The sequence below is a fragment of the Centruroides sculpturatus genome, unplaced genomic scaffold (assembly GCF_000671375.1).
Source record: "Centruroides sculpturatus isolate CEXI.00-Female unplaced genomic scaffold, Cexi_2.0 scaffold188, whole genome shotgun sequence".
Classification (NCBI taxonomy): domain Eukaryota; kingdom Metazoa; phylum Arthropoda; class Arachnida; order Scorpiones; family Buthidae; genus Centruroides; species Centruroides sculpturatus.
The window spans coordinates 827,246-844,108 of NW_019384404.1; the positions used below are offsets into that span (position 1 = coordinate 827,246).

The 16,863-nt window shown below is 32.8% G+C and overlaps 1 protein-coding gene across 2 annotated transcripts in view; it reads right to left on the reverse strand.

Moving 5' to 3' along the window:
- LOC111618762 (DDB1- and CUL4-associated factor 8-like) overlaps positions 1 to 14,309 on the reverse strand; it is a 42,905-nt gene extending 28,596 nt beyond the window's left edge. The window contains exons 1-2 of one of the 2 annotated variants that reach the window (XM_023360336.1): positions 13,940 to 14,309; positions 503 to 1,362 (exon numbers count right to left, since the gene is read on the reverse strand). In XM_023360336.1, coding sequence (XP_023216104.1) covers positions 503 to 1,294 — 792 coding nt within the window. In that variant the 5' untranslated portion in view covers positions 1,295 to 1,362; positions 13,940 to 14,309. Of the gene's footprint in view, positions 1 to 502; positions 1,363 to 13,921 lie in introns of both variants that reach the window. The other variant, XM_023360335.1, reaches the window with a different exon arrangement.
- Positions 14,310 to 16,863: the final 2,554 nt, after the last annotated feature.

The window sequence follows — 16,863 nt, forward strand, 5'->3', positions numbered from 1 at the left end:
TATATAGAATATAAATAAATAAATTTATAGAAGAATATGTATAGAATAAATGATTTTTTTAATAAAAATTTAAAATAGAAGTAATTCTGAATAAAAAATTTTCACAACTAACATTAGAACTCTCAGACAATCTCCTAGTATAGTATCAGTCTACTGATGTAAAAGATCAAACTTTAAATTGATATTCACATTCAATCTATGACACTTATATTATCTATGATCTTTATCTCTTGTTCATGGTAATTGACTCATTTATAGTTAATTCTGTCTATAAAGGATAAATATTGATGTCAGGCATGCATTGCATGATGCAATATTTATCCCTTGATAGTAACCTATGTATTGTTAATGATACTAAGAGGAAAAAATCCAAATCCAGAATTTTTGATAAAGTTTGAAGTTACTATAAATTTTTCAAGCAAACTAATTAAGAAATACTAAAAGCTTAAACATGTTTTGTTTAATTATTTGAATTAACCTGTTGTAAATAAAACTTACATACCTGAAAAACATTATTTCGATGGCCACTTTCATATGAGAGGACAGATGTACTTTTTGCCCAGTCCCATATTACTATATTTAAATCATCAGAGCCACTAACTAATCTATTGCCTGTATTATTAAAATGTAGAGCATTCACACATCCTTCATGACATGCTAACTTAGTGAACAATTGTAAATGTTCCACAGTGTAAAGGCTTCCATAATTACGTAATCTAAATAAATCATTAATATAACGATTTGATGTTCCATACTGTCTGTTAAGTACTTCTTTACATGCATTCCATTTATGAGATGGTTTTGGTACATCTGGTATACAATTATAATCATCATCATCAGAACTTTCTGTACTGTTATTACTACTTGTAGACCTAGCTTCATCTTGACTAATTGCTTCACAAAAATTAGAATCATTGAGATTATCATTTTCAGAATTTTCAACAAAGGAAGAATCATCATCATTACACTGTGACTCTGTTGATTCTATAGTACTCTTTTCGTTTATTGATAACTTTGAATGATTTTCAACACTTTTATCACAAATAAGTTCATTTTCATAAGATTCAGATGTAAAAAATGAATTTTCTTGATGATCTGAATCAGAATTATTTAAATAATCAAGTTCTTCTGATTTAGTCTCATTATTACATTCAAATGAATCTGTAGATTTATTACCATCTTGTGCTTTTTCAAGACAAAAATTATCTTCTTTAATTAATTCTTGAAGTGTTATTGGAGGTAAAACAAAATTCTGATTCTTATCATCAGTCTTTTTTTCACAAGATTCAGACATTTTATAATCATTTGATTAGAATTATAATATAAATGATAATTTCATTCTCAAACAGAATCAATGATTATCTGAAAAAATAAAATACATAAAATAAATAAATAAAATCTATTAATTAATATAACAGCTAAAGAGTTAATTCAGAAATTTAAAGAAAAACATGCTTTATAGATATTGTTCAACCTACTTCTATCAAGTTGTAAAGGTGAAATTTAGATATTTTGAAAAAAAACTTTATTGTACTGTATTTCAAAAAACTGAATACTTAATTATATAACACTCACCAAATAAACCATCACCAGTTCATAACCAAACAGAAAAATTCTTTCTACGAACGTTTTCATCTATATGTAATAGACATCCTTAGGTATTGACAATATCGAACTAATGGCTAGTAGAATAGAATGTTTTTGAAAGTTCCGTTTAACTACGTAATTCGAATATGTTGCGTTAAAATTGAAAATATGTAAAAATATTTAAAACATATCCAAATAAATAATCAATCGGTTTCACGTAGATCATGACGTAAATATCCTCCGTAATTTAAAATATCTTTGATGCATGTTTCAATCATTGGGATCTAATTCAAATATGGTGCGCCATGCTGAGGAAAGCGTATCGGTTTCTTTGAAATTAATACTGACCCCTTTTTTAATTGCCTTATATATCTCCAACGATTCGAGGTACTTGAGTTGTGCCTTATCCGATACTTTGTGTAGCAATTTAGCGTTTTGTAGATCAACATGAACATCCTCATTATTCGCATATGTCGTTAGTGCCGTCGTGGTCAGCTTTTTTCTTATTGAGTATTCATGTTCTTTCATCCTCATGGCGAGACCTCTTGCGGTTGCTCCAATGTATGTTAAAACATGGTTAACCTGGTGATCTTGAAGAGGAACTGCATACACCCCTGGAGAGTTAGAATCTTCTATACGGTTTTTATCATTTCTGATAAGAGAGAAGACTGTAGGAGAGCGTCGATATGCTAGGTGTATTTTAGTAGTCCTCGCAATCTCTCTGTATATACATATTAGAAAGTGTTTTGTTGTATGTGATAACCCTCATCTGTTCGTCTTGTGGCATATTCCTCTCCCTCCTATTTATGTATTGTTTTATGAGATGCTTGACCAAAGAGGACGGGTATCCATGTTGCATTGCAAGGGCCTTGATCCTCGACAATTCGTTTTCCTTTTCATTTTGCTCCGAACAATGTGTGTGTGCCCTTTTTACCAAAGCTCGAAAAGCAGAGACTTTGTAAGAGTAAGGGTCATGTGAGCGGTTATGTATAAATAGAGGTGTATATGACTCCTTACGGAACACACAGGTGGAAAGATGACCTTGCTCCATTTTGATGGCAATATCCAAAAAATGTATTGTTGTCTGACTCTCCTGTTCAACTTTCAATGACAGGCCATAGGGGTTATCGTTAAAATAGTTAAGTACAAAATCAATGTTAGGTACCTTGTTCCATACGATGAGTACGTCATCGATGTACCTGACATACAATGCTATGTTCTCTTGAAATTTGGGTAATATGGTATTCTCGTGTTTTCTGATCACTAATTCACAAAGTGTTCCTGATATTGGGCTGCCCATCGGCACATCCCTTGTTTGTATGAAGTGACCCCTTCGTATTCGAAGGACGAGTGGACCATCAAGTGTGATAAATCCAACACATCGGAGAGATACTTATAAGAGCCTTCCACCTTTGCCAGAAGAAAATCTCTCAACTCACAGAAACAGGGTTCCAGTTTTATAGATGGGAACAAGTATAGTTCAGTCTTGTACATAATCACTATCAATATCAATCATATCTCATCATCTTTGTTGCAAACTTTCAATCTCTTGAGCATAGAACAACTGGGATTTTTCTTTGAAAAAATTCTCAAACATCACTCTTTCATGAGTATTGTCATTAAACTGTATATTGGCAATATGGTTCTACATGGTGAAAAAAAAAAATAGATGGTAGTCAGTTGATGCCAAGTCTGGGCTACAAGATGGATGAGGTAGAACCTCCCAGCCCAGATTGGCTTTTCTTTACTTTATGTGTTGGCACATTATGATATTGGACTGTCAATTTTTGGGAGCTTATGGAAACATTCAAGTTGTTGTGCTAATTCTCTGGTGGTCAACTGTGGATTATCATCTATCAGTTGTAGGAGAATGTCATTATCAATGGTGGATTCAGTGCTGAAATGGAGTTCATCTTGAAGTGAGAAATCTCCATTTTTCAATTTCTTAAATTAATTGTAGCAAATTTATCTGCTGACTGTCTTTACCAAATGTCTTGCTGATAAGCAGTGCCGTAACTAGGGCGGTGCCAGTGGTGCCCAGGCACAGGGTGCAGAAATGACCTGGACCAAGTTTTGGGTCATAGTTACAGAAGCTTGCACCAGGTGCATAAAAGGCTAGTTAAGGCACTGCTGATAAGGTTATGAACCTTCGTTACATTGTGGCCACTTTTGAAGTAATGGAGCTTGCAAACGTGTTCTTTTGAAGGTTTCATATTGTCAGACATTACTGATGCATCTATTTCCAATGAAATGTGTGTTGAAATGTCCTTGATTATTCTATTTAAATACACATCAAACATTCTAGAACTTTTTTCAAGTAATTTCTAGAAAAAATGAAAATGTCTAAAATTCACCTTTACAACATGATATTATCAAGCATTAATTTTTTATTCACAATAATTAATACTTTGATAAATTTTAATTTTAAAAATAGCTATAGATTTCTATTAGGTGATTAAATAAAACTCTTTGTAGTACAAAGTTTAGTGACACTGAGATGACTGGCCATGCTTGTGGCACTACTGGCTCATATCATCACAAAAGTCTGACTCACAATATTGCCAAAATTATTGTGCTGGTTCTTGCAAGTTCTCCTTTATTTGATCACTTTTATTAAATAATAAAGTAGAAAAGATTCTTTACTTGATTGTAAAATCTTTACTACTTTACTATTTTGTCACAGCATTCCCTAAAGGGATGGCCAAGAAAAAAGTGGATTTCCTATGCACAACACGCTGCAAGTTTCAGTCCTCTGAAGAACATCATATAGGCAGGGCATAGCAAGCCAGGAACATTCACCCAAACTTCCACCCTGGGACCTGCTAAAATCATGCACTAACCCATGCCTAACAATCTTGTGCCAATTTCCATTTTTCCACACTCATGATTCTTTTCACACACACACTCAGTACCTTTCACTCAGAATCTCTTTCTGACACTCTTTCATTTGCTCAGCTCATCTTTTCCTCAGTCTTCCATACCCTTTTCTTCCCTCCATACTCCTCACATACAACTGCTTAAAAACTTCATCTTTAGACATTCTCTCCATATGGCCAAACCAATGCAGACATCCTTGACACACTTGCTCAGTTGCATTCTTTCACAATGCACTGCACCAAACACATCTTTGTTATATCACATACACACCTCAGATATCTCATCTCAGCTGCAATTACCCTGCTCTTATGCTTTGTTTCTTACACCCACCTCACAACCATACAACAAGGTCAGGAGAACCACACACTTGTACACACCCATACTTGTCTTCTTTGGAAACAAATTTTTGTGAATCAATTACTCTGTGCACCCAACCATTTTCAGACAAGCATTCACTCATCTTCCAGTCCCCCTATCTATTCTGCCATTCCTCTCAAAGATGTTCCTCAAGTAAAAAACACTCTTACTAGCTCTATTGTCATATCACACCATTCAACTGTATCTTGCCCTCATTCATTTGCTCATCTCTTTCAAACACAAACTTTCATTCTCTCTCCATTCTCAATGCCATTTTTTTTTTTTTTTTTTTCAGCACTCATTCAACCTCAACATAAGATACTGCAGTTCATTTTGGCTTTCAGCCAGTAGAATGATAACATCAGCATATAATAAGCAATTGAACAGTTCACTACCTACTTTCATACCCATTCATTCTTCTTTCAACTGCCTCACATGTTTGGTCAAGTATACATTGAATATTCAGGAAGATTATACAGTCTTGATTCATGCCCATAGTCACATTGAACACACACTGACATTTCACCAGCCACTCTAACACACACTCCAATGTTCTCATACAGTGCTTTTATCACCTCAAGCAGCTTCCCACTCACTCCATACTCAGGGAGAACATCCCAAAAGTACTCTCTTTTCAGTTGGTCATATGCTTTCTCTAAATTGGCAAATAATGCAAAAACTTGTTTGTTCACACCTAAGGGTAGTTCTCAACAATCATTTGCAATCCAAAAATTTGATCCATACAAATCTTTCCAGCCACAAACCAACATTGAATGTTTGAGATGTTCTCCCTAGTAATTCTCATTGCCCTATCCACTAAAACTCTTGCAAATATCTTTTCTGGCACACTTAGCAGACTTAGCACCTCTATAATTCTTATATTCTGCACTATCACCTTTCCTTTTATATAGAACAACAATAATAGCATCTCTCCAATCATTTGGTACCCACCCTTTCTCCCAGCACGGGCAAAAGAGGTTTGCATACATGCCAACAACATATCACCACCATATTTTAACATTTTAGCACATACTCCACCTGCAGTTTTTCCCATTTTTAACTTGTTATTTGCTCTTTTCACCTCTTGCATAATGATCTCCTGACATCCCTGACCATCCTCATTCACATCCTAGCCTCACACTTAGACACCCTATCACTGACATCTGTATATCCTAAAAATTCACTGAAATACTCTCTCCACCTTTCCAATACAATCTCACTCCTCAATAGATTACAATTCTTATCTTTTATGCTTTTTGTACCTACATATGCATCACTACTTTTCATCTTTCTCATGTACCTCCAGAAAGCTTTCTGGTCATCCTTAAATGCCACTTCCAATTTCTCTGCTCTTTCATCAACATGTTCTTTGCTTTTTTCACAATTTCCTTGCAGTTACAGTTATGCCCTCTGTATTCATCTATACTCCCACCATTCAAATCTCTCAGGTAAGCTTTTTTCTTTCTCTTTACAGCTTCAGTAATCTCTTTATTCCACTTGACAATGCCTCTGACTCATTTGCCAATCTTCACAGTACCACACATGACTTTACCAAAATCTTTTTTCCAGCATCCTACAGATTCTCAGGATTTTGTTTAACATCTATACTCAGCTCATTTAACTTAGAAGATACACTCTTTTTATGCTGTAATTTTTGCTCCTTCACGCACTCTACTTTCATACATTCTAAAATTTTCCTTTTGTTGTTTTGTTTTCTATATCATCAGCCATTCAACAACTGCATTCTCAACAATACCAGGTAATGGTCAGTACCTGTTTCACTCCTTCTCATCACCCTCATATCTTTCACCATCCATTTCAATCTTTTATCATATATCATAAAATCAATCATACTCTTTTGATTCAGTGTTCTGTTCTCCCAATGTATATATGTATGACTTGTGTGAGTATATATTATGAGTATATATGGATTGACTTGTGTAGAAAGAATGTGTTAAATATGAATAAGTCTTTTGCAGCATATAGTTCAATCAAGTGCTCACTATTGTCATCCACTCCATCAAAACCATACCTGCCAACATATGATCACCAATACCTAGCACACACCTACATGCACATTCATATCACCTAACAACACAAACTTTTCATTTGCCTTGCATTCATTCAAGACATCCAACAGAACATTCCGGAATTCATCCTTCTCTTCAATCACACTAGACTAAACTGGAGTGTACATACCAACACACTGTAACCTTATACACCCTACTTTCATTTCAACCAGACAACCCTGTCATTAATGCACCCATAAGATTTAACACAATCTTTCAGATGGGGACTAATGTAGAGACTTGATCCATGTTTGCCAAATTCTCTTGTAGGAACATTAGAAGATACACATAGAAAGCCCTCCCACTCATCCAAGCATTGCTCTTGAATTCATTTCAGATGCACATAATACATTCACCTTTCCTTCATACATCATGTTCAACAGCTGTTGCTCTTTCAACTTAGCAGGCCCTGAATGTTCCATACACTGAATCTCATGTCATGTTCATGTCTTTTAATTAATATGGGACAGAGACCTCTTTCCACTTCATTCCATTTTTTAATGCAAGCTTTTTCTTTTTTATGGTTGTTAGCTCTTTGCCCAACCTGGAGGAACAGGGTATTCCCTTGGTCTGATCTCTCACCTGTAACCTTACCAGCATGAGTGACTTCATAGTAGCCATGGCTACTACCAGTTAAGCCCTCAGGGTCATCAAGGCACACAAACTCCTACCATCACAATAAGGTGGAGATACCAGGGTGAGGTGTAAAGACTATGAATTGAAAAAATAGCTAAATCAAAATCATATTATTAAACAGTCCTTTTAAATAGAGGGTGATCATAATTGAAGAGCACGTATTAACAGTACTCTGTATTAAAAAACTATTGAACAAATCTTAACCAAATTTTTTATACATACTGTCCTGAGTATATGGTTTCAATTTTTGTAAAAAAATTTTACTCCAAAATTCAGCAGATAGAGCAAAATTGCTGTGCATATTGCAAATGTTTTCTAATAAGTTTTAGAAGTTAAGAAACAAAGTTAATAATTTTATTTCAATTACAGATGTGGAATTGACAATTACATCAGAAGATATGGATCTGAGTGACCTCCATCTCCATGCTATAAAAACTACATTTGCTACACAACACACTAGATAACAGAAGCTACTGACATGCATATAATTGTAATATATTGTGAAATTCTCTCTCTTAAGGCAGCTAGGATGGAAACATTGCTTTGATAAACAAGTTGTTTAGATAACTCCATAACCAAAAGGCACAGAGGTTTAGATCAGATGATTACAGTGACCATAATGTTGAAAATGATTAGCTAATCACTCTCATGTAAAAATTTGTTTAAATGTGCCTTACTGCAACAACAAAGTTTGGGAAGAACACCATCTTGCTTAAAGACAGTGAGCACAACAACTGATTCACCTGACAAAGAAGTGTGAAGAACATTTTGTGACTCCATTTGAATATTATATATTATTTATGAATGTGCATATTATGTATTATTTTCCAATAAATTTTGGTTATACAAAATTTATTGGAAAATAATACATAATATGCACATTCATAAATAATATATAATATTCAAATTAAGAGGACAGCAGTATCAAATTTTGCTCTGAATTTTAAAGCAAATTTTTTTCCCAAAAATCAAAATTATATACTGAGGACAGTATGCATACCAACTTTGGTTCAGATTTGCCTAATAGTTCTTTCTTTAGAGAGCTCTGAACACTTATTATTTAATTATGATCACACTGTATATCAACAGCTTGAAAGATTAAAAAAAAATATCATTTTTACTCTCCTTTGAAGCACGCAATTTTTATTAATCTTTTGTGAAACATTCAAATGTCAAAAGAAATTCTATAACATTCACTATTTTTAATTTTATTTATCAATAATTCTAGTCAGATAAATTGTAACTTTGCTTTAAAGTATATTCTTATTTTTATATTCTAAATTATAAGTAATATTCTTTCTTATTTCTACATTCTATATTTTAAATTGTATACAAGTGGGAGCAAAACCAAAGGCACTTTGATCTAAAATACATTCTAAATTAGAAAAAAAAGTTTAAAAACAGAATTTATCCATCGTAGATATTAATTTTTCATTTCAATGAATAAATATGTATCTAGGAAACAAGCTATTTGTTCTATTTACAAACAGGATTTTGTATTTTAAGTTGTTTGATGTTGATGTTGATTTTTGTTTGTGATCTGAATTTACTCCAAAAACATTAATATATAAAATATTTCTTGGCTCCTTGAGACTCAGTTTTATTGTGTATAAATTTAAATATAACTGAGTCAATAAATCTTACAAAGATTATTTACATTAAAAAGAACTAAATTGGGGATCAAGCTGATGTGTAACAGTTAACTTTCCTTAAACAGTGTGCATTGAATAAGATGTTCCTACGAGCATATTTTAGATTTCCTTGCTAGAACAGGTTGTAAGAGTATTGCATTCTATTCAAATGTTTAAACAGTCTAATTTCCAAAGAAATAGTAAATATTTTTTGGTTTAAAAGAAAGTTTTCGAATTTGGAGAATAAGCTCCAAGTAGATAAAAATTTTGAACAAGATTGGATCAAGAAACAGTACTATATTTTAATGTATGATTACAAACAAGAATATTATTTTTGTATAATGAACAAACCAAAATTAGAGCAAAATTATATAACACTCACCAAATAAACCATCACCAGTTCATAACTAAACAGAAAAATTCTTTCTACGAACGTTTTCATCTATATGTAATAGACATCCTCAGGTATTGACGATATCAAACTAACGGCTAGTTTGATATCGTCAATACCTGAGGATTACTAGCCGTTACTGTCAATACTTGAGGATTACTAGCCGTTAGTTCGTATCGTCAATACCTGAGGATGTCTATTACATATAGATGAAAACGTTCGTAGAAAGAATTTTTTCTGTTTAGTTATGAACTGGTGATGGTTTATTTGGTGAGTGTTATATAATTAAGTACCCAGTTTTTTGAAATACAGTATATTAGAGCAAAATATATTAAAAAGCTTAAATGCATATTTAGAAAAGGCAGTTTAGTTAAAGGTAATAAAAAGAAAATGGTTTGAGGTTCAGGACATGCAGATCAGAAGTTCCAACTCCAACAGGAGCTGTTCTCTAGAGCAGTGTTTTCAACCTTTTTTGGCCTGTGGACTGATAAAATTTGTTAAATATTCTATGAAAATTTCAAGGAACTGGTGGAAATGGCAAAATCAAATGATATAATCATAGTAATGGGTGATTTTAATACAAAAGTGGGCAATGAGAATATATCAGAATGCATGGGTCAATATGGGCTTGGTAAGAAAAATAAGAGGGGATAGACTCATTCAATTCTGCAAGGAAAGTAAGTTGATAAACACCAACACCCTGTTTAAACATCCAGCAAGAAGAGTGTATACATGGAAAAGTCCAAGTGACATATGCAGGAATCAAATACACAGTGCGCCAAATAAGTAATGAAACTGATTTTTTTTCCATGAATACTTTCAAGAAATGCATCAAATGTGGTTACCATTTCACTGGCTTGACTGTGCTGAACACACAGATGCTTTGATCATGTTGATGACTCAATCAGTGCATGCACAGTAGCCATGAAAGTAATGTTGTGCAAGTAACGGCGGTCAAATGTAGCATCATGGATTAAAGAGCTGTGATAAAATTTTACTGTAAATTAGGAAAAACAGCATCAGAAGTTTACAAAGACATGCTATTTGTTTACAGGGATGATTGTCTTAGTCGTGCACAAGTGTTCCACTGGTTTTCAGCATTTAAGAACAGAAGAGAATCCTTAGAAGATGAACAATGCGACTTCATCAGTACTATTTAGTACTGATGAAGTTTCGTTATTGTGTGTACATCAGTACTACTTTGGAGTCATACAATGTCTCTTTACTCACATGCGTCGTGTCAGGATGCATCTGTTCCAAAGCAACAGTTAGGTTTTCCTGCATGACAATGCACCGGCTCTCTGTGCACTAACCATGAAACAGTTTTTAGCATCAAAACAGATCTGTGTGCGCTAACACCCACCCTATTCACCTAATTTGGACCTGTAGACATTTTTCCTATTTCCGAAAATTAAATATGTTTTAAAAGGGGAACATTTCAGTGACATTGGGGACATCAAACATACTGTGATCAACAGACTGAAGGAGGTACACAATCAGGACTTCCAGTGTTCTTTCAACAACTTGTATGATTGATATAAACATTGTGTGGAGTTGCAAGGGGATTATTTTGAATCCATGTAACTGTGAAATTGAAATAAAGTTCTTAGTTTGGATGTAATGCTAGTTGTTTCATTACTTATTTGGCACACTGTGTAAACTTCATAATAAATTATATTATATTATATAGGAAATTAAATATTATGAAATATTATAACATTATAAAGTCGTATCCTGGAGCAGATATTAATTCCGACCATAATCCAGTTGTAGTGAAAGCAAAAATTAAACTGAAAACCTGTAAGCAAAAGTCAGTATCAAAGAAGTTAAATTCAGCAATGTTAAAGGAAGAGAACATAAAAGTAAAATTTAATGATGAATTTAATAGGGAAATCAATAACAATAGAATAAATAAAGAACATAATTAATCAATAGAGGATATCAATGAAGCATGAATGCTTTTAAGGAATATATAAGTAGAGCTGCTGCTGCTAATAACATCCCAGAATATATTAGGAAAATGAGCAAACCTTGGATGACTGGTAAAATTCTAAATTTGATGGAGAATAAGAAAAGTTTGAAAAATAAACCAGGATATAAAAATTTAACAAGATCTATAAAAAGAGTGTAGAAAGGCTAAAGAAGAGTGGCATAACAAAAAAATGTGAAGAAATTGAAAGTTTGGATAAAGAAAATAAAATAAAAACTCAATGAAAAAAATTAGAGAAGTTACTTTTAAAAAACAGAATTTTCAAGCACAAGGTGTAAGAGATTTAAATGGGAGAATAATCTTGGAGACAGAAGAAATAATGGAAAAGTGGTATGAATATGGAAAGGTATTATTCCAAGGCAACAGGGAGGAGATTGAATCTCCCAGGGAGTTAGAAGACCCACCAATAGTCAAATGTGAAGTTGTAAAAGCCATCATCGATAAACTTAAACTCAGTAAGGCTGCTTGCCCAGACAATATAGAACCAGAATGGATCAAAGCTCTAGATCAGCGATTCCCAACCTGGGGTACGCGATAGGTTGTTTAGGGGTACAGAAAAACGTTAGTTATTATGGCAGAAAAAATAATATATTATGTATCACAAACTAATAGTATTAAAAAATTATTAGGTAAAATATGTTCCTTGCAACAATCACAACTTTATAATACATTTTTTCATTTACTTTTTTTTCTTTAATTTAAAGTTACAATATGTAAAATTAACAATACGGGTACTCACTAAATTTCTTAAATGAGGGGTACAATCTAGAGATATGACATGTCACGGGGTACGCTAATGAAAAAAGGTTGGGAACCACTGTTCTAGATGATGGAGGCATCAAAGCCCTAGCTAAGTTACACAAGAAAATCTATGAACTGGGATACATTCCTGAAGACTTCACACAGTCTATATTTGTTACAATCCCCAAAAAATCAAAAGCAAACAAGTATAAGGATTTTAGAACCATAAGCCTAATTAGTCATATGGCAGGGGTTCTAACTTATATCTTGTTAAATAGAAACAAAGGAAGATGGACTGAAGGCATAAGTGAAACACAAAGTGGTTTCCAAGAGAATAGAGGAACAAGAGAAGGTATTTTCAATCTGAAAACTATTATTGAAAGATATAAGGAAAAACAAAAAAATATTTATTTATGTTTTTTAGACTATACAAAGGCATTTGATAACATGAAACATGATTTCCTTATTAAATGTCTATTAGAAAATGGTATGGATGGAAAGGATGTCAAATTACTTACTAATTTATACTGGGAACAGAGAGATGCAATAAGGATTGGCAAAGAATTGTCACAAAGCTTCCCAATACAAAAAGGAGTAAGGCAGGGTTGTGCGTTGTCTCCGATTTTGTTCAATCTTTATACAGAAAGAATTTTCAATCAGGTCAAAGATCTAAAAGGAGTAAACATAGGGGGCAGAAATTTTAATAATCTTAGGTATGCTGATGATACTGTGCTATTAGCAGAAAATGAATGGGATCTAATGATGCTGATAGAGGAATAATCAATTGGAAAAAGGATTGTAATTGCAAGGACTGCATTTACAAACATGAAACAAGTGTTGACATCAAGGGAGATTAGTATACAAACAAGAGTTAAGTTGGCAAAATGTTATGTTTGGTTGACCCTGCTTTACGGAGCAGAGTTGGACTATGAATGCAAATAATGAAAAGAAATTAAAGGCATTTGAAATGTGGATGATTCGAAGAATGCTGAGATGTTCCTTGGAGGGCAAGAAGAACAAATGAAGATATCCTGGCAACTGCAAATCAGAAAAGAACCTTACTAGTAGTAAGGAAAAAAAAGAGTTATCTGGGGCATGTAGTGCAACACCAAAGCCTACAAAAACCATTACTGGAGGAAATGATTGAAGGGCAAAGAGGCAGGGGTAGGCCAAGAATGAACTGGTTCAACATCAGGAATTGGACATACTTAACATATGAAGATGAAGTGTGCTCAAGAGAAGCACAAGATAGATCATGGTGGAGTGAAATGGTTGTTAACTTCCTGACAGGAGAAGACACTTAAAGAAGATTTCTACTATATTGATAAACAGTAGTATATTATATATTTCTATTTTATAACTTCATTTTTAATGGGTTTATTTACAGTTTAGATAGATAAAGATTATCGAAACAATTTTTAGTGTTTATGAAGATTCCAATCGTATTCGATCTTGAATTTTATAACAATACAGTTCAAATGATATCAAATCAATAAACCACAATTTCATCTCGAAGATTCTCTTTGGAAGGATGCAAAATAAAGTTCTACAAATCGGAGCACGTGTGAGAAATTGATTATTTTTTCCTTGTTTATTAATTAATAACTTAAAATATCCGTAATTCATGTGCCGAAATTCTTACTTTTTACAGGACACAAACTTCTATATCTTACTACGAAAAGGTATACGAAAATACAATTGTGTAGTTGCCGGCGTCACGTCCCTCACTCTACCAGTTTTGACTTATGGCACCATTTTTATCAACTCCATATGTAAATCAATTTTATTTATCGTTTCATCAAAGTTTCATTTTAAACTTTTTTATATTATTTAAATACTCGATTTTATTGCAATATCATTATTATATATATATATATTTTTGTTTTTGTGTTTTAGCACATAAAGCACGTTGTTGTTGTTGTCTTGTAATTGATTAGTGAAATCGATTGTTCCATGCTTTACAGCACGTTGCCGGATTTCTGTCTGTCCAACCCAATGAAACCTCTCAGGGATCCCACCAGATACCATTTTTCGGACAAAACCCACTAAATAAAACCTTAATATTATCATAAAATAAAATTTCATATCACGTTTATAAACCAAACTTTTTAAAAACTTGCGAATTTCTAATGCTTAATATTTGATATTCCGCTTACAGTTTTCAACTTTTATAAAACTATTTTCTTATAACAGTTAACAGATTTTTCATATTCCTCCTCCATATACCAAAACAAAAATAGCAGTCTTTGATGTACTGTATATAACGATATTTTATTTTTTTATTTTATTATTATTTTTTTAATTGGAAACGTCAGAGACGATTGTATTCCACCCCCCAATAACAAAGAAAAAAAAAAGATCCCCAATAAAATGATTACAAAATATAAAAGATATAACAGACATAATAAAAATATATATATAAATTAAGTAAGACAACAGATACATTATATATTATATAAAATAGATTTACATTTATTTTTAAAAAAATTAAAATTACGATATAGATAAGGTTCAACAGGCTGTATGTGAGATGCTATACGGTAAAAAAAAGATCTTTGGGAAAGAGAAAGGCGGAAAAAAGGGATGAAGAAGCATGATGTATTACGAGTTCTTACAGTAGGGATGCGGAGACCTAGCCAGTAATTGAAGATTAGACCATTGAAGTATTTAAAACAGAGAATGCGGTCAAAATATTTTAAGCGATCAGAAAGATTTGGAAGACCAAGGCGAACTCTTGCCACATCGTGGTTGTTTGTAATTGGTAAATTGCAGAATTTGTGTATCAGAAAATAAACTTTATTTAATTCAGATTGTATTTTTTGAATCAGATAAGGGGCAGCCATGGCCCAGACAGGTAAACAATAATCGACTATTGATTGAAAATTAGTAAAGAAAATTGTTCTGAGTACGGTCTTTGAAGAGATATTTTTGCAAAAACGCCAAATAAAGCCACGTCTAATTGCAAGAGATTTAATAATGTAAGAGATATGATCATGGAATATTAATTTTTCATCAAATATAATACCAAGGTCACGATGAGACTGGACATAGTTTATTTTAGAAGAATCAATAAATATGGAAGGGTGGTTGGGATTGCGAAGTAGAGAAAAACACATAATGACAGTTTTATGAATGTTGATTTTTAGATTATAACTGGCAAGATTAGAACGTAAAGAATTGACAGTGATCTGAAGGGAGGAAGGATCATTGGATAAAATTTTGATGTCATCGGCGTAGGCAATTACTTTAGAGTGGTGGTTGGTTAGTAATTTATCTATATAAGCTGAGAAAAAAAGCATGCTTAGTACAGATCCTTGAGGTATGCCACAGATAGGAGAAAAAGGGAAAAAATCAAAGTCACCAATGTGAATCTTACATAGTCTGGATAAATAGTAATTGTTTAACCAACAGTAAAGAGCGGGATCTAAATCAAAATAATTACTTAGAGTCTGAAGTAGTAATTTAGGAATGATAGAATCAAAGGCTTGGGAGATGTCAATATAAATTATGTAGGTGGATTTTTTGTTCTCAAAATTTTGCAAAATAGTATAAGTTGTTTCAAGTAGGTTAGTAGTAGTCGAAAGGTTACGGATGCCACAGTGTTGATGAGGGGAGAATCTGGAGGTAATTTGGGTATAGATTTTGTTATATAAGCAAATTTCAAAAATTTTTAACATGGCTGATAGTATAGTTATTGGTCTAAAGGAATTATCTTTTTTGGGGAGAACCTTTATATTAGAGATTAACCACTGATTTGGAATGTGACTAGAGTTTAATAAACTTGTGAAGAGTTTGGAGAGAACAACAGCGGATATTGCCTTTAACTTTTTAAAGAATTGAGCCGGAATTGAGTCTGGACTATAATTCGAGTTGTTTAGGCTATCTATGGCAGACTTTTTTTAATCAATTCAATACCCATATATTCTAATACTGTATTTCAATTTATCTTCGAATTATTTTAATATTTATGATTTAATTATTTTTCATTTTAGGCGATTTCGTCCTGTGGGCATAAGGCCTTTTTCCATGTCCAACATCGTGCAACATTGATTCAGTCAGGCCTGTAACAGTGTAACGGGAAGGTCGGATGGTGAGAGACGGGGCCCAACATACCTGGACAGCAGGGGCGTGCCGTGACATTTGATGATAGGGAAGCTGTGTTTCTATAAGAAGCCGACATCCAGGGGCAATCAGTTAATTCTTTCTTTAAATGTATTTTTAATAGATTATTTATCTGACGTACTTAATAAACAAGTTCATTATAATGGCATACCTCGACTTACGTCGTTTCGAGTTACGTCGTTCCCGATTATACGTCGCTTGTTAAAAAAGTATATGGAAAAATAAAAATCAAGTTTAAGTCATTTTATTCGACTTTACGTCTGTCCGCCACAAATATTGAAGTCGTAATATCACTAGATAAACGTTTAAAGCACATAAAATCATATTAAAATATATACAAGTATGTACTGTATTTACAGTACACGCATTCGTAAATTTAGATTACTTTTTTTGTACTATATTAAAAACTAAAATTTATTTGTTTGTAAGCTTAAAATAGATTTTTATTAACCATATATTATT